General features: G+C 41.4%; 1 protein-coding gene across 1 annotated transcript in view; it reads right to left on the reverse strand.

The window, feature by feature from the left end:
- Nucleotides 1–24739, reverse strand: part of STARD13 (StAR related lipid transfer domain containing 13) — a 241330-nt gene extending 216591 nt beyond the window's left edge. The window contains exon 1 of the mRNA XM_084879323.1: nucleotides 24396–24739. Coding sequence (XP_084735449.1) covers nucleotides 24396–24519 — 124 coding nt within the window. The 5' untranslated portion in view covers nucleotides 24520–24739. The remainder of the gene's footprint in view (nucleotides 1–24395) is intronic.
- Nucleotides 24740–25745: the final 1006 nt, after the last annotated feature.

The raw sequence follows: 25745 nt of genomic DNA on the forward strand, positions 1-25745 counted from the left end.
GGGCTCTCCATGTTGGGGAGCAATGGTTTCAAGCAGAGTAGAAAATAATTTAATCTTTTTGAAAGGTTGACCAAGAAAGGGTAAGAGAAACAGGGCTAAGGGATAGATGGGAGGTTTTTTTTAAAGTTCTGACTTCCCTTGAGGTCAGAAGTATAGTATTAATATTTCCTACATTCCAGATAGGGAACTTGGGTCATAGCAAGATTTCTAAAAGTGCCAGTAAGTTATCAGTGGAGGTAGGAATCAAATTCAGCATTGTTTTCAGTTGAGTTCTCCAACAGTTCACAGCCTTTCATATGTAGATGATTTGTTATGCAATAATTTAATTCAATACTTTTCATAAAGAATGCCACAGAGCAGTTGCTTCATGTGGTGACATGTTGTTGCCCTGGTGACATTTAAATAGCCCTCCCTCAGGCGATCACAGATATCTGAGGATTCCAAAGAGCAACTCCATGTGAACAAAAGGGTAAGTGTTACAATGCAGCTGTTCAGTGGAGATTCTCAAGTTGTACACCATGAATTAGTACTTTTCTTCAGACTCTTCCCCCCACCCCACTCTGCTTCTAGTCAGTATGTTAGATATATAAATCCAGCTTTTCATAAGAGTCTAAGCTTATGCTTAATCGAAGAACTCAACTTTTTTAATGAAAATTTGTAAGACCTTTTAAACTATTGACCTAAAACCATTCTGTATGAATATTAAAGTCAGAAAATTATAACATTTCTTACCAGAATTATAAGAAGTCATAAATTCTTATAAGTTGCTTGAAAGGATTTTATCATAGTTATCTCTGTGTTCCCAGAACCTGATAGGTAATATTGCATAAAGTAGGTCATTAATAAATGCTTATGAATGAACTAGTAGCCCAGTGCATGAAATTCGTGCATGGGGGTGTGTGTTTCTTAGCCTGGCCTGCATCCTCTCCAATCTGAGACCCCTGTGGGATTGGGCCTAAACTGGCAATTAGACAACTTCTTTGCAATCTGAGACTGCTGGCTCCTAACCACTCACCTGCTTGCCTGCTTGATCACCCCTACCCACTCTGCCTGCTGGCCTGATTGCCCCCAACTGCATCCCCTGCCAGCCTGCTCACCTCCAACTGGTTCCCTCTGCCGGTCAAGGACTGTTGGGGACTGGTTGACCTGGCTCCCCTGGCCAGACAGCCTCTACTGCTGCTGAAATCTCTTCTGGAGTAGCCGGATCTACCACAGAGACAGCGCCATCTTGAAGGGAAGACTGGCTGTGATCGGAAGGCCAGCCTTACCTTCAACTGGGGAGTCCTTAGATACCTCCCAGGACCCTACAACTACAATGCCCAGGGACCAGCTGCCTCAGCTTCAAACCCACAAACACCCATACTCTAGCCTCCCTGACCACAGGTGCCTAAAAAGTCTGTCCATGGGGAGATAAAGGGGTGCTGAATACTCAGATGGACCCTGAACTTTCTCACAGAACAGATAGAAGGAACAGCTGAATCAAACAATATCCACTTGGAATTGGTGAATTAAACACAGCTGGTAAGGCAATCTGTGGATGAAAAGGTCAGATATTGCCTATAGGAAGGTGACATCTGGGATTCAGGAAGGGAGAAACACACACAGCAAGGACTAGAGTCTCAGAGGGAGACTGCGCCCCACAATATCTGTGGCCATTGGGATCAGTGTAGCCCTCAAATGTGAAAGGGGACCCCAAGGCTGCTGGAAGAAGAGGGTCCATAACTGGGCTGGGCCCAGAAAGGCAGCCTGAAGTTCTATACTGCTTGCACAGTGCCAGGGGGAAAGAGTCGGCACGGTTCTTTTTACCTCCTTACTTTTTACCTCCTTACTTTTTAAATAAGCTCTTTCAATTAAAAATACTCACCAAGACTGCAGGGGAAAGTTGATTTTCTGGAAACTGGGGATCATAATAAGGAGAGACAAGCAGGAAAACAGCTCTGAGGCAGTCTGTCCCTCCAACCCAGAATTAAGTGTGACAGGGGGGAAAAACTTAAACACTGGGTAGAGGGGCCATTTACTCATAGATATTAATACAAAACCACTGCCACCCATAGACTGTGTCAGAAATTGACTCTTGTGTAAGTACAACTGAAGGCAGGCTGAGAACCAAAGCGAGCAGAGAGATCCCAACTGCTTGAAAACAAGGTTGTGGCTTATGACACAGATAAGTGGTGGATCACAGGGAACTTCAATACTGTGACGACTACCTGATAGAAAACAAATGTGCCAAGCAGAAGTGAATAACCTTCACTACTTAACTTTTTAATTTTTTATTGTTTACTTAAAAAACTAATTTTTTTTCTCACTTGCTTTTACTTATATGATTATTATACTAGAGGCCCCATGCACAAAATTCATGCACGGGGGTGTGTCTCCCTCAGCCCAGTTTGTACCCTCTCCAAACTTGGACCCCTCACAATCCAGGACTGCTGGCTCCTAACTACTCACATGCTTGCCTGCCTGATTTCCCCTAACTGCTTCTGCCTGCCAGCCTGATCAACCCCTAACCACTCCCCTGCAAGCCTGATCAAAGCCTAACTGCTCCCCTACCGGACGATTGCCCCTAACTGCCCTCCCCCAACTGCCCCCCCTCCCCCCCCCCCCCCCCCTTTAGCAAGGTCAATCCTAACTGTCTTCCACTGCCAGCCTGGTGACCCCTAACTGTCCTCCCCTGCAGGACTGGTTGCCCCAACTGCCTTCCCCTGCTGACCTGGTCCCCCACAACTGCCCTCCCCTGAAGGCCTGGTCCCCCACCAACTTGCCCCTCCTGCAGGCCTGATTGCCCCCAACTGCCCTCTTTGACAACATGGGGATGGCCATTGGAGTGATGGTCAATTTGCATATTACCTCTTTATTATATAGAATTTTTATTTTAAGTAATATTACTACTGTTATTTTACCTTTGTTTAAAGTTTTACTTTATTTTACTTATTCCTTATTTTATTTTATTTTGGGATTAGTGTTCTACATTTTATTATTTTTCTTTTTCTTTTAGCATTATTTTATTCTATCTCAAATTTTCATTGATGCCAAGACTTTCTTCCTCACTTTCCACCTTTTTCATCCTGTTTCTCTTACCCTGTTCCTGCTCTAGTTTTTCTCTATTCTTTCTTTTTACTCCCTGTTAAAAATTGATCTTACTCATATATCTAATATCATATATCTCCCCTGCTCCAAGTCCATGCACACTTCTCTCTTCTCTTGCTTCACTATCAATTTTTCTTCTTTTCCCCCTTTTCTTTCTTTCTGTCATCTTGTTGTTGTTTGTTTTTGCTTTTCCCTTTTTTTCTTCTGTTTTTCCAATCCTCATTTATTCTTTTCTTCTACTACCATGTTTCCCCGAAAATAAGACATCCTCTGAAAATAAGACCTAGGGCATGGAAAGATAAGACATCCCCTGAAAATAAGACCTAGCGCAACTTTGGGAGAAAAATTTAATATAAGACACTGTCTTATTTTCGAGGAAACAGGGTAATAGCTTAATTAATTTCAATCACCAACTCAGGCTTATCCACTCTCTATTCTTATTTTCCAATAAGAGATGAATACATAGATAGATAGATAGATAGACAGATTAAAGAGAGGGAAAATTTATATTCATATATATATATATACATATTTGTAAAATATATGTATATTTGTAATATATATATATTTGTTATATATATATATATATATATATATATATATATATATATATACACACACACACACACACACACATACACACACATATATGTATACATATATATTTCTTTTTTGTATTTTGTTTTTTACTTTTCTTCTTATATACTCATTCTCTTTATGACTCCTCTATACTTAATTGTGGCTATTTCCCCATTCATTCAATTCCTTGACCTTACCTTCTGGAAATAAACTCTGCCTCCTCAGATTCATTTGGGTGTTTGTCATTTGGTTGTTTGAATTTATTGATTAATTGTTGTTTGCATTCATCTTTGGGTATTTGTTGTTTCCGTTTTTTAGATTAGTTGTTTTTTGAAGTTTTTTCTCCATGTATGATACATATATTTTTTCCCCTTATTTTTTTTTCTCTTCCTTTTCTTTCTTACATTTTTCCTCTTCTAAGTTTCATTTTTGCACTCTTTTCTATCCCCTAATTCCCTTTTCTTTGGTGGTCACCTTTATTTGGGGTTATTAGTATTTTGAATACATTTGTGTTTGATGGCCTGTGCATTGTGTCTTGTTATGTTGTATTTTGTGCCTTTAAGTCAACACAGGAGAGAGAGAGCTACATAACCATAGACCCTGAGAGAAGCTATCATGGGAAGACAAAGAAACAGCCTGCATATGAAAGAAAAGGAGGAATCACCAGAAAAGAAAGTAAATGAAATGGAGGCAAGTAATATGTCAGAGAAAAAATTCAGACCAATAGTCATAAGATCGCTGAAAAGGATGGAAAACAAATTCAATAATATGTCTCAGTACCAGGAGGAAATGAAGAACCAAGAAGAAATGAAAAATTACATTACTGAAATAAAGAACTCAATAGAAAGCATCAACAGTAGACTAAAAGAAGCAGAGGACCACATCAGTGAGCTAGATGATAAGGTAGAAAAAAATACCCAAGCTGAGCAGCATCTAGAAAAAAAACCCTTAAAAACAGAGAAGAGCCTCAGGGAACATTGTGACACTAAACGAAAAAACAACTGCATAATAGGGTTGCCAGAAGAAGAGGAAACTGAGCAAGGTATAGAAAATCTGTTTGAGAAAATGTTGACAGAAAATATCCCTGATATCAGGAAGAAAAATACTCACATAATTCCAAAAAGCTCACAGAGCTCCAAGCAAGATGAACCCAAAAAGACTGACACCAAGACACATTTTAATGAAATTGGCAAACACCAACAGCAAGTAAGAATCTTAAAGGCTACCAGGGAGAGACAGAAAGTTAGCTCTAGGGGATCTCCCATCAGACTATCAACTGATTTCTCAACAGAAACACATCAGCCAGAAGAGAATGGAATGAAATATGCAAAGTCATGCAAAGGAAGAATCTGTATCCAACAATGCTGTACCCAGCAAGACTTTCAGTCAAATTTGAGGGTGAAATCAGGAGCTTCACAGACAAAAAAAGGACTAAGGGAGTTTATTATGACCAAACTAGCAATGCAAGAAATGCTAAAGGGTCTGCTGTAAAAAGAAGAAATCGGAAGGGAAGGAGGGACACAGGAATAAAAAATAAAAATGGTAACAAACTTTAAATGTAAATGGATTAAATGCCCCAATCAAAAAACATAGGGTAGCTGAGTGGATAAGAAAACATAACCCATATTTCTGCTATCTACAGGAAATCCACCTCAGATAAAAGGACTCACACAGACGGATGGTGAAGGGATGGAAAAAATTTTATCTGGCGAAAGGAAATGACAAAAAAACTAGGGTAGAAAAACTTATATCTGACAAATTAAACCTCAAAGTAAATGCCATAACAAGAGATAATGAAGGCCACTTCATAATGCTAATGGGAGAAATTCCACAAGAATATATAAGTCTGGTAAACAAATATGCACCCAATACCGGAGCACCAAAATACTTAAAAATACTTCTAGAGGATATGAAGGGAGAGATTGACAGAAATACAGTTGGGGACTTTAATACCCCACTAACACCACTGGACAAATCCTCTCAATAAAACTCAGCAAAGAAAAATCAATCCTAAATGACTCACTAGATTAGATGCAATTAATTGACATCTTCAGAACATTTCACCCCAAAGCCACATAATATACATCCTTCTCAAGTGCACATGGGTCATTTTCAAAGTTAGATCATATATTGGAACACTGAAAAAGTCTCTTCACATTCAAGAAGATAGAAATCATATCAAGCATCTTCTCAGATCACAATGGCATAAAATTAAAAATCAACTACAATAAAAACAATTAAAAAATCAAACACCTGGAGGATAAATAGCATGCTATTAAACAATGATTGGGTTACCAAAGAGATTAAAGAAGAAATAAAAAGCATCATGGCAACAAATGACAATGAAAACACAACAATCCAAAATCCATGGAACATAGTGAAAGCAATCTTGAAAGGGAAATTCATGTCTCTACAGGCCTACCTCAAAAAAACAAGAAAAAATGGTAATAAAATATCTAACCCTACAACTCAAAGCATTAGAAAGAGATCAATAAGCAACCCCTAGCATAATCAAAAGGAAGGAAACAATAAAGATCAGAGCAGAAATAGATGACATAGAGACCAAAAAAAATTTACAAAACATCAAAAAAACAAAAACTGTTTTTTTGAAAGGATAAAGAAGATTGATGAACCTTTGGCCAGGCTCACCAAAAAGCAGAGAAAAGACCCAAATAAACAAAGTCAGAAATGAAAGAGGTGAAGTAACAACTGATCCTACAGAAATACAAACAATTACTTAAAAACTAGAGGCCAGGTGCACAAAATTCATGTATGGGTGTCTCCTCAGCCCAGGGACCCCTTGGAGGATGTCCGACTGCCGGTTTAGGCCTGATCCTTGGATCGGACCTAAACCGGCAGTCGAACATCCCTCTCACAATCCTCAACACTGGCTCCTAATCACTCACCTGCCTGCCTTCCTGGTTGCCCCTGAGTGCCTCCCATGCTTGCCTGGTCACCCCTCATTGCCTCTGCATCCTAGCCTAATCACCCCTAACTGCCCCCTGCCAACCTGGTTACCCCTAACTACCCCCTCCCTCCCATCCTGGTCACTCCTAACTGCTCCCCCCTGCCAGCCTGTTCACCCCTCACTGCCCAACTGCTGGCCAGGTCACTGTAGAGGGCCTCCTGGGAAGGCACATGGACATTCTTTAAATTGTCATCTGAGCCTGAGGCAGTGGCAGAGTCCTTGTCCCTGGTTACACCCCCTCCCCCACAAGAAGGCAGGCGGTGTTATTGAGTTTCTGACTTACTTTTGTCCAGGTGTCAGCAGGAATGGGTCTAGATATGTAAATCCAGTAATGCTAGGGCCTAGTTAAGAATGCAAATAAGCTCCTTTGATCCAAAGTTTTGGTGTTACTTCTTGGTATTTTGGGATATAAAAATAAACCTGTTGCATGGCTCAGTGCTTGCTGCCTCTCCATCAGAGGCGCCCACCTCGCTCCCAACTTTATGAATCTATTTCTGCCTCTTGGTCTCTTTCTTTCTTCAATTTCTTAATCCCCAGATCCTCCACTCAGGAACCTGTTTCCTTTTCCGTGATGGAGATGGAAATGAAAAAGAGAGAAACACCAACCACAGTCACCCCCAACGAACCCCCCTGCTAACCTGGTTGCACCCAACTGCCCCCCTGCCAGCCTGGTCGCCAGTCACGGCCCCCTGCAGGCCTGGTCACATGAGGATATGTTTCCATAGATTTTTAGAGAACTTGGAAGAAAGAGGGAAAGATAGAGAGAAACATCAATGTGAGAGCACACTTCGATTGATTGACTCCTGCATAAGCCCTGATCTGGGCCCTGGCCAGGGAGGATCCTGAAACCTAGCTACATGCCCTTGATCAGAATCAAACCCAGACCCCTGCGGTCAGCAGGCTGAGGCTCAATCCACTGGGCCAAACCGGCTAGGGCAGAATATGACATTTCTTAGCCCCTCCAGCAGCGGACCTTTGTTTTTCCTCCAGGGGTGAGGTGGAAAAACCCTAGATGACCTTCTTGAATTCTTATTACCTAAGTTACCAAGAACACTGCAAGTGGCTGCAAACAGGGAGCTTAGCCACTGAGCTGTCAGAAAAGGTGTTTCTTTTGAAGCTCATGGGCAGAGGGACCCTGTGTTGTGTCCACTGGGCTGGGGACATGCTCCCTGCCCAGACTCCCTCCCTCCCTCTGCGGCCAGGGTGCAAGATGCTGTCCTCGTTGCTGGGGCGACAACACCAGCATCCCACCCCGGCCGCTATGGGTGTCGCCATCTTTGTGATAAAGTGATGGTTAATTTGGATATTACTCTTTTATTAGAATAGGTTCTCAGGTCATACAAAATTATCAACTTAAGAATTAGCCTGCTATATTTGGTAATAGCATCTTCTCTGCTTACCTCAAAGGACTTCTGTGAGAACCTACAGATTATAAGCCACTGTTATTTCCCTTAATGGAAAAATACTTAACTGGAAAGTGTTACACAAATATTCAGGATCATCATCAATCAACATGATTATTATCATGGGGACCCTGGAATGCCAAAATACTGGTCAGCAACTATCTATTATACCTCATGGTAACTTTGAGGCAATACTAGGCACAGGGTTCTGAAATGGTTCCACATTGTCACTATGACACCATGAACAGTTACCCATTTCTAAGTGTTAGACTGAGATTATGGTGTAGATCCCAGAATCGTAAGGATCTCACAGCTCTTGCAAGAAATGTGGGTTATGCCACTCACAAATTTACACAGCAACAAGTAGTAGTTGTGTGCTTTGAACAAGTTACTTAACCAAGCCTTGGTTTCCTCATACATTAAGTGGGGATGGTATTGATACCCAGAATCACTATGTACAATTATGTAGGCTGTGGCCAGCACAGCAAGAAGCCAAAGGGGGGCATGGAGGTTGAAATTCAGCCTAGGGTCCACCAACCACACCCCCTGGGGCTGCATTTTCTTAGAGGGGAGAACTGATTTCTAATGTTTTTTGTTCATGAGCCTCGAGAGGAAGCCTTTTTTCTAAACAAAAGCAAGGTGCTCTGTGTGCTAACAGTGACACTGGTAGTGCTTGTCCTGAAGTTTGGCCATCAAATGAGAAAAATGTATTAAATCCTTAATATTATACAATGCCTAGCATATAATAGAGACTAATGCAGGGTAGCTGTCCATCCTAGCTAATAAAATATAAATATGCAAATTCACCATCACTCCGCTATACCCACAAGCCACACCCACCAACCAATTAGGAGTGAGTATGCAAATTAACCCAACCAATATGGCTGTAGTCGCAGAGAGAGCAGGAGGGAGGCTTGGCTTTCCCCTGTGATGGAGGAAGCCAAGCTTTCCACACACCCTGGTTAGTTCAGGCCTCCACTTAAGGTTACAAAGTTTCAATTATAGAAGATAAATAAATTCCAACAGAAGTGGCGGCAGCCATGGAGCTGGAGAGAGCAGGAGGCTAGGGTTGCCCTTGGTGATGGAGGAAGCCAAGCTTCTGCAGCCCTGGCCTGCTTTGACCTCCACTTAAGGCTACAAAGTTTCAATTGTAGAAGATAAATATATCCCAGATACCAGAACCTCTGCTTCGGTCACCAGGGGGTGTGGCTGGCCTGCAAACCACCACAGGACCTTGCTCAGGCGGCCACATGCCCCACCCTGATCCGGGACATCCTTCAGGGCAAACCAGCTGGTCCCCACCCATGCACCAGGCCTCTATCCTATCTAATAAAAGAGTAATATGAAGATTGACCATCACTCCAACAAACAAGATGGCTGCCCCCATGTGGTCAAAGATCCTGCCCCCATGTGGACATAAGATGGCCACCTCGCCAGCAGGGGAGGACAGTTGGGAGGGACCAGGCCTGCATGGGAGGGCATTTGGGGGCAATCAAGCCTGCAGGGAAGGGCAGTTAGGGGTGACCAGACATGCAGAGAGGGGCAAACAGGCTGGCAGGGGAGCAGTAAGACATCAATTAGGCTGGCAGGGGAGTGGTTAGGGGGTAAACAGGCTAGCAAGCAGAAGCAGTTAGGGGAAATCAGGAAGGCAGGCAGGCAAGCAGTTGGGAGCCAGCAGTCTTGGATTGTGAGAGGGATGTCCAACTGCCTGTTTAGGCCTGATCCCATTGTGCAAGCTGAGCTGAGGGACACCCCCCCTCCCCCCATGTATGAATTTTGTGCACTGGGCCTCTAGTATTATAATAATTATTAATTCATTCACTCAACAAGCATTCATTGTGCACCTTCTGTATCTCAACTTCTATGCTAGGGCAACTGGACTGTCCACAGTGAATAAGACATCCTTTCCCTACAAGAGATTATGACCTAAACACAAATACAGATACATGAAGAATTCACTATATTTGACTATTGATATAAGAGATCATGTCCAGAGTTTTAGGAAGCAGCTATAGGGTTAAGCCTTGGACTTACCTATTGGTAAAGCCACAAACAAGTTCCAGCTTAGAGGACACAGCCCTCTTAGCATAATTAAGCTTGACTTTATGAAGCTTCCTAGATCCTCCCTGGATAGCTAATGGGCTGTGGGAGATGCAGCAAATGCTACCAAAACAAGTGAAACTCACAAGAACATTGTAACTATGGTGACCACTACCTTGTTTACCTCCGGCTATAAAATAAAGCCTCAGCTTGCCCTCTGGATCTCTCTCTGTGGCCTTAGCCAGGCACAGGAGATCCACCCAGCCCCAGTTTATTCTCTTTGTATTTTCTTTAACCCTTCGCCGCACCCCCTCCCCCCACCCTCCTCACTGAACACTTGGCTGTGCTGGCCTGGCACATAGAGTGATACCTAGAATTTTAATTTTTAATTCTGATGACTGTACCATTAAGATTTAATTTGCTCCTACAAATTTACTATCTATAAAGTAAAAGTTGATAGGGCTCTTTCATTAAAGCTGTTTACATATCTAATACTTCTTCTGTGTTCAGAGCTAGGCACACAGAATGGGTTTACCAAGCCACTGTCTCTTGTTTCTTTTTCTATGTGGACTACCATTAGTGTCCACCTGGGTGCCAGGGCATTGCTGTCAGGCAGGTCTACTTTCTTACAATATGGCCTAGAATCTGCTGACGAGGGACAGAATCTGCTACTTATTTGTATTACTATTCAGAACTATAAATACATTCTTGTTTGAAGTAGCTTAAAAACAAATAACAATTCATATGCTCTTTTTATTTAATTACCCGGAAAAAAACTTTGCATTAAATAATGAACTTAACTTTCAAACAAAGGAAAATGTCTTTTTTTTTCATTATTAAATGAGACTATCTATGCACAACTTCCATTAGAAGAAGGATATTTAATCTACGGTATGTAATTTCTGAGACTAATCTCTGGTGAACTTTTGTGTTCTTCACCAAAAGAGATGGATGTAATAACAAAATAAAATGTTGGCAAATATGTACTGGAAATCCCTGGTGATAAATAATAGGTTTTAATACTACTTCTTCTAATTTCATTTTCTGAGTAAGTACCCCTAAGTAAAGCCTACACAGGAAATATCTTTAATGATTTTCATAGCAGTTGTTTAATAAAATTAATCTATTATGGCTATTCAAATAAATTTTTAATTAAGAAACAGCTTAATTAAGTTTTCAAAACAAGCTTGAATCTGAAAATCTAGCCTTCCAAAAATTGTAATTTGTCCCAATCTCCTATTATATGTAAGCACTGCAATACTTGAAAAAAGAAAGAAAATATTTGCTTCAATATATGTAATTATAGCTCTGTAAACAGCAATAGTAGTGTTATTGCCTTATTTCATAAAGATGCTGTCAAAATCAATAAACAATACAATAAAACAAACACACTTTCTTTCTTAAGGGATCACCTTCCCCAAGAGCAAGGGAAACAGAGAACCTGAATTGTACATTGTAGATGCTCAAGGTCCCTTTCAGATCTAATATCCTGTGATTTTACACATTACTTTTATCTAACTTAATTAACCAATGAAAGTGAACTTACGAATCAAGGCATGATTCTACAAGAGGCTGGATGAAGGCCCAGCTATATCATTTTCCAGGCCTAGAACAAAATAAAAAATATGAGCCTTCCATTTAATAATTATTAATAACTAGAAGCCCAGTGCATGAATTTGTGCACAGGTGGGGTCACTCAGCCTGGCTAGTGATTGGAACCCATCTTGCCCAGTCCCGATTGGGTCAATTGGGGCGAGGAGGTTGGCCAGCCACCCTGATTGGGGCTGGCCGGCTGGGGGTAGGGGCCACAGGAGGTTGGTGGGCCGCAGGAGGTTGGCTGTAGGAGTGCACTGACCACCAGGGGGCAGCTCCTGCATTGAGCATTGCCCCCTGGTGTTCAATGCACATCATAGCCACCAGTTGACCAGTTGTAACAGTCACTTAGTCTTTTATCAATATAGATATCAAGATGGTAACAACAGAGAATTAAACCAAGTGCAGGACCCTTCTGAACCCTGTCTGAGTGTGGTATAGCCCAAAAACTGTTGAGATGCTATAGGTTTTTGCAGGTCCTGGACTCCTCGCTTTCCCCCCTTCCTTCTTCCTTCTCCAATTCTGCAGATGTAGTTCTGCTAGTAAATAAAAGAAAGTACCTGTCATAAGTTGCTGCTTTTGATAAAGGCTATGTAACCAAAGCTGCATGGGGAATGACACTGGTAGGTATATTTTTGAGATTCTTACTTTTCTCTGTCAGAACGTCCTATAAAATGCACACAGAAAGGATACTTCTAGGAAAAGACTTAGGACATTTAGTTTCCTTTGGATGCATGGCCTTGTTTTATAGACTCTCTAGACTAGGGGTGTCGAACTCAATCAGAGAAGGGGCCAAAATCTAAAATCCAGCCTAAATCGCGGGCCGAATGGTTTACTGAACAGTCATAAACTGACAATGTCATAAACTGACAGCGGAGTGCAGTGATGACAGCGCGGTGCGGGCCACATTGCAAGGCCTGGCGGGCTGGATTTGGCCCGCGGGCCTTGTGTTTGACACATGTGCTCTAGACACTGGTGCATGAATTCACGAATTCGTGCACCCGTGGAGTCGCTTGGCCTAGCCTGTGGGACCACGCCAAAACCAGCTCTCTGATATCCCTTGAGGGGATGTGAGAGGGTACTGGCTAGGCCAAGGGACCCCACTGGTACACAATCAGGGCTCGGGAGGGACCACAGGAGGGAATGTCCAGTCTGTCTCACTCAGTCCCAATCGACTGGACCCCAGGAGCAAGCTAACCTACTGGTTGGACTGTCTGCCCCCTGGTGGTCAGTGCACATCATAGCAGCTCGTTGGCCAGTCGACTGTCTGCCCCTGGTGGTCAGTTCACATCATAGCAACTGGTTGGCCAGTCGACTGTCTGCCTCCTGGTGGTCAGTTCACATTACAGCAAGCAGTTGAGCAGCCTTAGCATATCCATTAGCATATCATGTTTTGATCGGTTGAATGGACAACTGGATGACTGGACACTTACCATATTAGGCTTTTATTATATTGGATTGATCTTTAAGCTAAATGGGGCCTAGAGATTAGTCCAAATTCTCTCATTTTGATTAGGTCTACATCAAATCTCATTTAGGTCAAGGGCATGGGAATAGATTTTTGATTGCACAGCTCTAAAAATGATGGTGATTTTGATGAACAAATTATAATTAATGACCTTTCAGAAAGATGAAATGTTAGTATAATGAATGATTCATACTATGATGCTAATGTATTTACACAAGATGCTGCCAACCATGCTAACACTATAGAAGTATTTGATTGTTTGTTATTTTTTTATCCCAGTCAGAGCAAAGAAAGTGAGGTTACTATCTGAGCACTTGGAAATCCCTGAACATGGGCTCTAAAGTGGGTTCATAAGATATGAGAATAAGGCAGATGAATCCAGATTTGAAGAAGGTGGGTAATTTAAAGCTAGAGCAAAAAGCATTGTTTTACCAGGAAATATGTCTTTTCTGCTTTATTCTCTGCTGTTTGTTTGTGTTTTGTTTTGTTTTGTTTTGTTTTGTTTTTTATTTTTTTAAATAAACTCTTATCTAGTGTTTATTATGGGCCAGACACGATGCCAAATGCTTTAAAAATATTAACTCGTTTAATCCTCATAGCAACCCTATAAGTTAAGTACTATGCTTATCCTCCTTTTTAAAGATGAGGAAAAAGAAACTTTGAGATTAATTATGTTGCCCAAGGACCCACTGCTTAAGTAGTAGAGGCAAGATTCAAACCCATGTAGTCTTGGGTCCAGTAGATGCTCTTAACCAGTAGATCATGATGCCATGTGTGTAATCTTCCATCATGCCCAATGCCACTAACCCCACCTTCCTCTACATGGTTGTATGAACCAAAAGTAAAGCAATATGCATTTACTACACAGGGCAGTCGATAGTACTAACAATGTACCCATAGCTCTGGCAAATATTTATATCAACATTATGACTAAATTGATTATAATTTCACAGATAATAATTACCATTACACAGTTATAATTGTATACATGTGATACTATCTCAAATAGCTTCAATCCCTCTCCCACCATTATAGTGCTACTCTAAAGGATTATGAGTGCACTTTTTCTTTTATCATTGTTGCTTTGATTGAGATTTAAGAGCTAGAAATCAAACACTTAGCACAAAGTTTCTCTTCTTTCTTTCTGGAAAGAATAAAATAAGACAATGGTTGAAATATGTAAAAGTTTTTGTTTGGTTTATTTTCACTCAAGCAATTGCTCCTCTTTTATGTCTATTGCTTATGAAATCTTTTTGGGAACTAAAATAAATATGTCATTTATTTATAAGACTGTGCGAGAATTTGTGGCTAGGAAAGTGCAATCCATCATTGGCTTTGGAGAGTTCTGTGATCAATACAACTCAATGTCAGGCAAGAGAGAAGCACTATCCCGCCATCTCTGTGACTTCACTGTGATAACCCTTGCATTTTTACGCAGCGGTACTTTAGTATAACTGACACTGTTACACCTCCCAGATATTCAATCAAATATTTGTATTTTTAGAATATTATTCTAATGATAAATATCAAATTTAGAAAGCACTTTCTGAACCTGGAAATGTTTCCATTCTATCCAGTTGGAGAGATGATAAGCAGCATATAATAAAACAATCCAATTTAATGTCATTTCTAGTAAATATATTAATTTTCAGGATGTTGCAGAACCATTATCTCTATTGTTCATTTAATTTCCTGTATCAAAAGGAGAAAGAAGTATTCAATTCAACATACACATTATACCATAATGGCAAATAGATGAAACATTATGTATCACACCAAATAAAAGAACCGTAGGATTCTGAAATTTTTGTTTGAGATAAAAATGTTACTAAAGATATATTTTGCCTGAGAATGTAAGATGGCTTGACACAGCATATTTGCAAATACAATATTATGTAATCATGACACATTCTATAGTGTCCTTTGAAATTCCTGGAAGTGCTCTATTTCTAGTTACATAGATGAGTTAAATGATTTAAGCAGCATAATAAAAGTTGTGTCCTTTGTCAGGTAAAACCACAATACTTAATTAATATCCTGCACTATAGTCCCAACATGTTTGACAAGGATGTTGTTTCATAGCTCAATAAATACTTATTGACTAACAACAAACATGACAAAATGTTTATCCCTTGACTGTTTTTGAACTAAACATTTAAATATCTGGGAAAAAAAAAAAAAAAAAAAAAGCTCAAGAATAGTGCTTTCAAAATACTCTTGTTTTCATTTTGCAATGTCACTAAACTTGCAAAAGGGCAGAATAGAAATTCTGTTATATAAACTCCCAGAAAAATACAAGGTCTCTAAGCAATTTTTTTCTATATCAATTGTTTTGTTCAATATAAATATAAAAAGCACAAAGGAGGTGTGTATATTAATTTCATAGATTCTAAGTCTAAATGATAAAATTTGTGACTGGCAAAAATTGCACCAAATAGACTTCCTAGGGAAATCTAGCTAACAAGGTTTGTGTTTCCTATTCAGAGTAACCTACCACCAGCAACCAATGAACATCATCCTTTCTTTATTCTAGTTTCAAGAGGAAATTGTGTTAATTCCAAGGGTTAGCCAGTATATTTGCAGAGAGCTTAGGCTAAATTTAAGTTATGTTCCTTGCCAACATGAAAATGTAAAATGTTATCTATTTTTCACTGAGAAATTTCCCTTCATTCAATCCTGTTATAAGCTACCAAGTAAATTATAAATCTGTCACAAAAGATTATTCACTACTATTGTTCTATCATAAGAATGCTGAGTTATTTTAAAATATATTTTTATAGTTGATAGTATTATAGATATCTCCCAAGAACACTGAATTTATGACAGTATAGGTATTTTTCTAATACCCCAGAAACTTACTATGTTTATAGTACAGTGTTGTACAGAAGTAGGTTTACAGTTGTTTGTATGAAAAATAATACAATAATTAATGCATGATAATACAGAATGAGATCTGTGTTTCCCATACTCACAACCGTAAACCTACTTTTATTCCACCCTGTATATATACTAATAATTCACACCTTACTATTGTGCTGTAAACAAAGGAGGTACTAGGAGTTGGTCCTTGGGGTAACTTTTATCTATATACTAGAGGCTCAATGCATGAAATTCGTTTAGGCCCAGATTACTGGCTCCCAACTGCTCACCTGCCTGCCTTCCTGATTGCCCCTGCTTCTGCCTGCCAGCCTGATCACCCCCTAACCACTCCCCTGCCAGCGTGATTGATGCCTAACTGCTACCCTGCCAGCCTGTTTGCCCCTAACTGCCTTCCCTTGCAGGCCTGGTCACCCTTAACTGCTCTCCCTTGCAGACCAGGTCACCCCCAACTTCCCTCCTCTGCCAGCATGGTCACACCTAACTGCTCTTCTTTGCAAGACTGGTACCTCCCAACTGCCCTCTGCTGCTGGACATCTTGTGGTGGCCATATTGTGTCCACATGGGCGCAGCCATCTTGTGTGTTGGAGTGATGGTCAATCTGCATATTACTCTTTTATTAGATAGGATAGAGGCCTGGTGCATGGGTGGAGGCCAGCTGATTTGCCCTGAAGGGTTTCCCAGATCAGGGTGAGGGTTTCCTTGGGGCATGGGGTGACCTGGGCAAGGGGCCTGTGGTGGTTTGCAGACTGGCCATGCCCCCTGGTGACCCAAGCAGAGGCCCTGGTATCTGGGACTTATTTATGTTCTACAATTGAAACTTTGTAGCCTGGAGCGGAGCCAAGCCTTCTGCTTGCTCCGTTGCTGCAGCCATTTCTGCTGGGATTTATTTATCTTCTATAATTGAAACTTTGTAGCCTTGAGTGAAAGCCTGGGCCTGCCAGGATGTGTGGAAAGCTTGGCTTCCTCCATCGTTGGGAAACCCAAGCTGCCCTCCTGCTCTCTCCATGGCCGTGGCCATCTTGGTTGGGTTAATTTGCATACTTGCTCCTGATTGGCTGGTGGATGTGGCTTATGGGCATTGCTTGCGGTGTAGCAGAAGTACAGTCAATTTGCATATTATTCTTTTATTAGATAGGACTAGAGGCCTGGTGCATGAAATACCTGCACTCGGGGTGAGGGGTCCCTCAGCCTAGCTTGTGCCCTCTCACAGTCCAGGACCCCTCAGGGAATGTCTTGGTAGCCAGTGAGGAACCCAAATCAGGGCCAGGTGCCATGCTGCTCGTAATCATCCTGGCCTGCTGGGTTTGCTGGGCCTGCTGCTGCCACTTGGTAGTGCTGCTGCGAGTTGGGAGAAGCTCCTGCCACCACAGCTATGCTCACTTGCTGTGAGCTTGGCTTTTGGCTGAGTGGTGCTTCCCCTGTAGGAGCACACTGACCACCAGGGGAGCAGTTCCTGCATTGGGTGTCTGCATCAGAGTGATCAGTCATTCTGGTCATTCCCCTTAATGGTTGCCTAGGCTTTTATAAATATACTTGTGGCCAGGTGCAAGAAATTCGTTCACAGAGGGGGCAGTCCCTCAGTCAAGCCTCACCTTCTCCAATCAGGGACCCCTTGGGGAACATCCCTCTTGCAATCTGGGAGTGCTGGCTCCTAATCATTCACTTGCCTGCCTGCCTGATTGCCCCTAACTGCCTCTGCTTGCCTGATCACCCCTAACTACCTCCGTTGTTGACCTGATTTTGACCCCAACTGCCCTCTCCTGCTGGCCTGATCTCACCCCCAACTGCCCTCCCCTGCCAACCTGATCTTGTCCCTAAAGGCCCTCCTTGCCAGCCTGATTTTGTCCCTAACTGCCCTCCTCTACTGGACAATTTGGTTCTAACTGGTCAGTTTCTATGCCAGTCAGTGTCAAAACCTCCACCTCCTAGGCAGCCATTGGCTCCTTACAGTTGACCCAGATTTGGTTCTGATTGGTCAGTTTCTAAGCCAGTCAGTGTTAAAAGCTCCACCTCCTAGGCAGCCATTGGCTCCTCACAGTTGATTCAGATTTGGTTCTGATTGGCCAGTTTCTATGCCAGTCAGCATCTCCGGGCCTATCAACGGAGCCTGACCAGAAAGGCAGGGCTGATCAGCAGCCCCAGTGGAGGCCAGGAAAGAAATGGACACAGGGCTGCTGGCCAGGCTCTGAGGGAAAGAGAGAGGCAACTGCTGGTCAAAAGCTGCCTCAAAAGCTACAGATCAGCTCCTGCTTCTCTCTTCAGATCTCTTTCCGGGCCTGATTTAAAGCCCCCTCAGCAGTCACTGCTTGGCCACTGGGCCTGCAGCCAGTAGTCAGCGCTGAGTTGCCATGGTCAGCCTTGGGTCGTGATCGGTTGCTACACCCTGGCTCTTTATTATAGAGATAGTCTTTTCCTAAGTTTCCAATCCAGTCCAATCACCCCCAAATTTATCTCTTTCCTCCTAAATCTATACTTGGAAATACAACTCATTGACTTGTACTTTTGGATGTCCAATAGGCATCTGTGCCCTAATTTAGCCAAAGGAAAACACTTCACTCCCCCCAAAAAACAAACAAACAAACAAACAAACAAAAACAGTTCTGTTCATATTTACAACATACAAATCTTCCAGTTGTCCCCATATCAGTCCATGGCACTATAAACCTAGGATCCCTTGATCCTTCACCTCCAGCAACCAATACCAATTGGTCAGCATTGCTGTCTCCACTTCTAAGACATATTCCAAATCTGTCCCTTTCTCTCCATTTCCATCACTGTCAACCCTAGTACATGTCACTGTTTCTATCTCACCTGGACTACTACAGTGGTAATTTATTTGGGTCTTGTCACTCCTTGACTTAAAAATTATTTGCTTCATATTTCACATAGAACCAAATCCAAACTTTTTGCTTTGGCAACAAGGTCCAATCTGATTTTATAATCTGACCCAACTCATATTTGTGACACCTCCTACCAGCAATTCACACCACCTTTTTTCATCATTCTCTCTAGATACACTGGACTTTTTATTTCTGCACCTGTGAGACATCAAGCTCATTCCAACCACACTTAAGCAAAGATTTTTCATAGGGGTTTAGAATATGCCTTGTACTAGACACACACTTCTGTGAGTTATCATATGATTGTCATGTAAATTAATGGTTTTCAAATTGGAATTCCCATTAAAACATATCTGAAACTTTAAAAATGCTGACCTCCAGGCCCCATCTGAACTCAATCCAAATCTCTGGTAAGCAGCCAGGGCATTCATATTTCTAAAAGGCTTCAGATGATTCTACATGCAGCTAAGGTTGAGAACCCTGATGTGTGATGTGCTCTCCTCTGATTTCAACTGTATATTTACTTGATTTGAATTTTTTGTTATTGTTAATATAGATCATATTCATGTGTACTCCTATTTCAAGAAATGCTAAAAAAAAAAAAAAAAAAAAAAAAAAAATGAATCCTGACAAAGTAGGATGGCCTGTTTCTATACACTAAAGTGATAATAATAATAATAATAATAATAATAATAATAATTAAAAGGTGGTACTATGAAATACATGAAAAGGATCAGCTAGTACCATTCTATACTTTTTGATATTATGGAATACAGTTAGATTTTTAAAAATATTTTTATTGATTCCAGAGATGGAGAGGAAGAGAGAGATAGAAACATCAATAATGCAAGAGAATCATTGATCGGCTGTCTCTTGCATGCCCTCATCCTGCAACTTGGGCATGTGCCCTTGACAGGAATCAAACCCGGGACCCTTCAGTTCTCTGCCAATGCTCTATCCACTGAGCCAAACCAGCTAGGGCCACAATTGGAATTTGATAAGGAAATTTTTATGGTCTATGTTCTATTCTTGATCCTCTTGTACATTAAAGTCCCAATCTCTTATTTACATCGTATAAAAGGATGCTACTGTTGACTTTGAGACCGAATGAACCTGTTTTAACATGACAAGAACTCACTGAATTTTGGTGGAATTCATGTTTCTTGCAAAACTCAAATTTTTCAGTATTTTAAGTTAGTTCAGTGATTTTCAACTGGTGTGCTGCAAGAGTTTTTAAAACATGTAATATCTGACTATTTACTCAGGGGCACTAGTACCTCTTTTCCCTTAGATTGTCAAATTAAAGAATGATAACAGCCAACCCAATAATAGTTGTCTGGTGTGAATGAATCAAAATTATACCTATTTTTGTCAAGGCAGCAAAAACTATAATTTTTTTTTATAATATATTTTTGGCATGCCTAAGAATTTTAGTAATTGGTTTATGTGTGCCATGAGATGAAAAAAGATGAAAATCACTGAGTTAGTTTATTCTTGGCAGCAATATAATTCTTGTGTCTAAGGTAAGTTATTTAAAATAAGACTATAAAATACATCAGAAGACTTGGGCATCAATTAGTTCATAAGCTACCTAAATATTTGTATATGAATATAGAAGAATAAAATACATGGATTAAATTTTCATTAAAATGCAGTAGAGATTTAAAATAAAGGAGCAGAAAGCTTTAGAAAACTCATTTTTATTTTCTCAGACCTTAACTTTTGAAAAATAGTTCAGACTTCTTACAAAACACCAAAAGCTAAGGGGTATGTTTGTGCCTAGAGGATTTTAATGATGTAATAAAAGCTAAGAATTATCACCAAGGATGACTGATTAGGGACCTAGGGGAGCCAAGAGAACCTGTCTCTCATCCACCTTGAGAAAACCTGCATTTAGGCTTTATGACAGCAGCTCATTCTTGCAGTCCTGGGCTTCTTGTATCAGTGGCAGTGGGCAGGACATACTATACAAGGGCTCTGACAAGCTAGAAGTATGACTATCAGTTCCCAGTCTCTTTAAGCCCATATACTGCCCAACCCAATAGGATGATGTAGGGACAAGTTCTTTTAGGTGTCAAGCTTGTCTCTATCACTCTAGGAGAAAAGAAAGTACAGATAACTCAGTTAACTTTGTTCTTCATTTTTAAACTAACTGCAGGTGACAGAGAACCTTACAGAAAGGATTTGAGGTCCAGGTGTCCCCACAAAGCCTATGGAGGAGGCAGTGTGGTATAACAGAAAATGATACAGATGGATCTTGACTTCTGACAACTTGAATTAGAATCTTGCTTTGAACACTAAGGAATAAGCAGCCATTATTACAATAATCAATATTGAGATGATAGGTGAAAAAAACTCTTGCTGACCCTTATGAGAATTAGAGTCTTGGGAAGTTAATAACTATGCATTGGCAAAAAAAAAAAAATTCCACAATCTGATGAAAATTTAGCAGCTACTACAGAATTGGAAAGCTCAAGATCTCCCAGTATTAGTTTTTTAAAAATATATATATTTATTGATTTTTTACAGAGAGGGAGAGGAATAGAGAGTTAGAAACATCGATGAGAGAGAAACATCAGTCAGCTGCCTCCTGCACACACCCCACTGGAGATGTGCCCACAATCAAGTTACATGCCCGTGACTGTAATTGAACCTGGGACCCCTCAGTCTGCAGTCTGATGCTCTATCCACTGAGCCAAACCAGGGCTCAGTATCAGATCTTATCCCTCTATTGTTTTATTTGTGTCATTGTGACATATGTTCAGAAATGTTTTTTTGCAATTATGTATAATCCTTTCCTTTCTATGCATGGCCACAAAGCACAGAAATCCACAGGCTACATTGTGTTTAAACAGTTCTACTTCTTGTCTCTCTGTTTCTTTGACAAGATAATTTTTCATGAAGAGAAGTGAGAGTGAGTTAGAATAAGGATTTCTTTCCTAGGGATGTACAAAAAGCAAAAAGAGAGAATCAAATAACCTTCAGAACTCTCTAGACAACAAACACAAATTTGTTATAAAGCACTCTGAACCCTGTTCTATTGACTAAAGATAATAAGAAGATAATTTTAGGAAAATTAAAAAGTCCCAGCACAAATCTGATAGAAAATGATTTTTTTAAAAGTTAATAGCCTCATATCATTATTTTGATCAGTGGGGGAGGAGGGTGTAAATTCATATTATAATTAATTATTCTGATATTGTGAATTAACCCATTAAAAGAACACTTTTACAAATGAAGAATACTTCCACCTAGAATTGATGCCAACATTAATACCTTAAGTATTTCAATGTCTCATGGCCAAAGTTCCATATTTCAGCCACCTTAGCAAGAAAACTCCAAAAAATCAATTTGCATCTAAAAGCTCCTTCATGGAGTTGGCTTGGTTTTTGTGGCAAGCATCCCAGCTGGCTTGGAGAAGCAGAAGGAAGCCTGCTTCACAGAGGATTGTTTGGTCCCAGTTGAATAACCTGCTGGCATCTGCTGTTAGCAGAGTGGTAAGCAGATTATTGGTAAGCAGATATTAATATTCTGATCAAACATTTTAAAAACTCATACTGACAATTAAAAAAAATAACTGCACTATTCTTGGAAAACTCTTATATTTATCATTCTGAAGCCACTTTTAGCCTTAATTTCTACATATTCATAACCTTAAAATTTGTATCTATAGTTCATTTCCCAGAATCAAAATATTTTCTCTTCACTGCCTTAATTAAACTGCAGTATCTACAATCCATGTGAATAAATGGCTCTCCTGGATAATCTCAGTGGTTTTAAGACTTTACAGTCTCTTCCTTCCCAGATTTCCATTTGAAAAAGACAGTGCTGCAGTCCTCTTTAACCTCAGCTTCTATAAAAACAGCATAGCCTTGGCAACAGTCCTGGAAAGACTTCTTGTTTCCTGAAAATCCATTGATTTAACAAATCTAGTAAACTTAAATAACAGAAGCTATGAAAGAGACACTTGCAGTAAGCATTCTGAAGTTATGAAGCAACAAAAGTTTACTAGACCACAAAAATTTCTCTGACACCTTCTATCATGTAGATTATACACTTTATCACAGTAACAGGAAAAGCTATTAATTGGCATGAATTGAGGTCTGCAATACACATACAGGTCTTTAAAAATCAACAGTCAAAACTACTGAGTTACCACAACTTATTTCTGAATCCAGAGAGGAAAAAAAAATTGGGGGGATGTTTACTAAATGTGGCCACTCTGTTGGAGAGAAAAATCTTATGATGATTACATTGAGTATTGGAATCATCTGTAATCACTACTTCTAATTTGAACAAATAGATTGATAAGGACCTAGTACTCAAGGAGATAGACTCTAGGCATCAACTGCCAGATACTGTGAGGTTGATGGGATGAGGTGCCTGCATGGGTGTAAGCTCAGCACATCTAGCAAACCACTTCCACAGTTCTACAATGAGGGGGAAAGGGAGGACTCCAGAGACGGCAATGCATCTCTTTTCACCTCTGGCACCTCTTCCCTCTGTCCATGGTTCATACCTTCTTCTTCTCTAGGACTCTTTTCTACCCCTTTGGTTACTGACCAACTCAGGAGTATAGTTGGAGTTACAAGAGGCAACAAGATCTAGAGACTCCAGTCATGGTCAGCCCTTCCAAGCACACTTACCCCAATTCCTGAAACATCTTCCAGAAGCTAGTACTTGGGTAAAGTGGTCCTAAATATCTTACTCACAGTGCATAGTAACTCTTCTGTGCAGTAGGTCCATTTTCCCTTAATGGGGCAGGTGTGATGCAGTGACTAACCAGATTTAAAGCCCCAGCTGGGACTCTGAGAGGACTCAGACCACTCCCTACATCTGTGGCACCACAAGCAAATGGTTCCATGAAACATGAACAGAATTAAGGCCACAATGTGCAGGCCAGGAGAGGTGATCAGGAGGGGGCTGGCATTCTGACTTAAGGAATTTTAAGGATCTCTTCTCCTCCCCGGATTCATAGGCAGTGGATTCCAAAGTGAGGAGAGCCTGGTCCACAGCAGGAGATAGAGTTGAGGGTAGCTACTTCACTAACAAGGATCCACCTGTCCTTTCCCAAATCCTACGCACAAATGGCTGGTCTCCCAGAGTTTGGGAGATGCTCCTTAGCCTTCACTTCGTTCTCCCACCCACACAGCAATGGACAATTTCATGTGGAAAAGGCTACGTTGGGAGAGGGGCAGCCCTCCTGGAGGGCCACTAGAGCTGCTTATCAATCATTCAGAGGATTGGGGTGGCTAGCAACAAAGCAGCAGCCAGCCCAGATGAAGTGGCCCCTTCAGCAAGGCTGGCCTGGGCACCTCTGCCCCGGCTCCCAGTCTCGCGCAGCCCCAGCCAGGCTATGGGTGCGGGCGCCGGGTAAGCTCACACCCATAGGGCGCGTGGCTGACGCCTGGGACACCGGGAGGGTGTGCGCACCGCCTGCCCGACCCAACCCCAGGCGCCGGCTGCAGTATAGGCCTGAGCAGGCGACCGGGTTGCGACTCCTCCCGCCCCTAGGGGTGCGGAGCCTGGGCACCGACCTGCCAGCCTTCTCTCCCGGACGTTTCTCCACAGTAGATCCCAGGCTCTGGCTGTGGAGTCCCTCAGCTGCTCACTGATGGACCGCCTGAGCTGCGCTTGGAAAGGTTTCCGTCGGCTGATCATGTTAGATCCGTCTTCATAGCTGCCCGCGGGCTCCCCACCGCCACTCCCGCGTGGCCGCGGCTCAGACTCCAGGCGACTTGTGAGTCCAGATGCAGGACGCGGACTGAGGTCTCGGGGATCCGCCTCCCGCGGCGCGGCGGGTGGGCGGCTGGAGCGGGGCCTGAGCGCTGTGCCACGGAGCGCCCTGAGGTTACTCTGAGCTCCTTCAGCCGCCCCCCTCCACTCCTCTCCACTTTCCCCGCTGCCCGCCAGCCTCCCCGCTTCCTTTCCCGCCCCCTCTCCCAACTGTCTAGCGCCCCACTCCTTCCCAGGAGTTCTGTGTCCCTCTCCTTCCCTCTCTGCGGAAACCTGACAGCCTGGTCCCAAGGACCCCACTTACGGAGTTTCCATTCCATTTTCAATTTCCTTCAGAGATCAGCGCTGTACCTTATTCCTCCCATTTCTTGGTAGTTTCTATTTTTGATCTTAGGAACTTCCACCATCACAACCATACAAAAATATTAAACCATGTCATAACTACTGCTTATAATAATTCATATTTTTCCTGAAATCAGCCACTCAGTTTTGGAGGATTTTATTGGAGTATAGTGTGGGTCCTCTAGTATTATATATTAATTTTTCCTGGTTTCATCAATTAGGTAATAATCAGGCTGGAATCTATAATCAAATTTAGATGGCTTAGAGAATCAAAATATAACTACAGTTTGGTCATTCTGTAGGAGGGTAATAGCATGTAAATATTAAGGTCAAACCATGAGATCCTACAGAAAGTAAATTTCCATGCTCTGCTAAAGCATTAAAATCTGTATGCAGTTTGAAAAGTATTATGAAAAAAACACACAACTAAATCTGAAAAAAAAAAGAGTTTTAAGGTATTTTAGTCAATAACAGAAAGTGGGCTTATCATTAGAAATTAGCTTATTCCTGCAGGAAAGAGAGAGGAAATGTGCTGGCCCTTTAAAAAATCACTGAGGCGGTGGCTTGCCAGTTATTTTCCTGGGCTCCAAGCCTCAATCATAGGTAAAGTCAGTACTAACTCAGACCCCACAGTGCCCTGCTGCTCTTAGGTTTTGTTTCTAAAGTTCTTGAAGAACCTTAGAGAAAGTAATTATGACACTTGATGTATCTCAGCGATGTGATTAATTTACATCTTAAGTTTCGTGAGAGGAGCTAAAATATTTCAAGAAAATTTCTGAATTATTTAATACAGTAAAATTGCTTAAATC

This window comes from Pipistrellus hanaki (assembly GCF_964339955.1).
Source record: "Pipistrellus hanaki genome assembly, chromosome: 3".
Classification (NCBI taxonomy): Eukaryota; Metazoa; Chordata; class Mammalia; order Chiroptera; family Vespertilionidae; genus Pipistrellus; species Pipistrellus hanaki.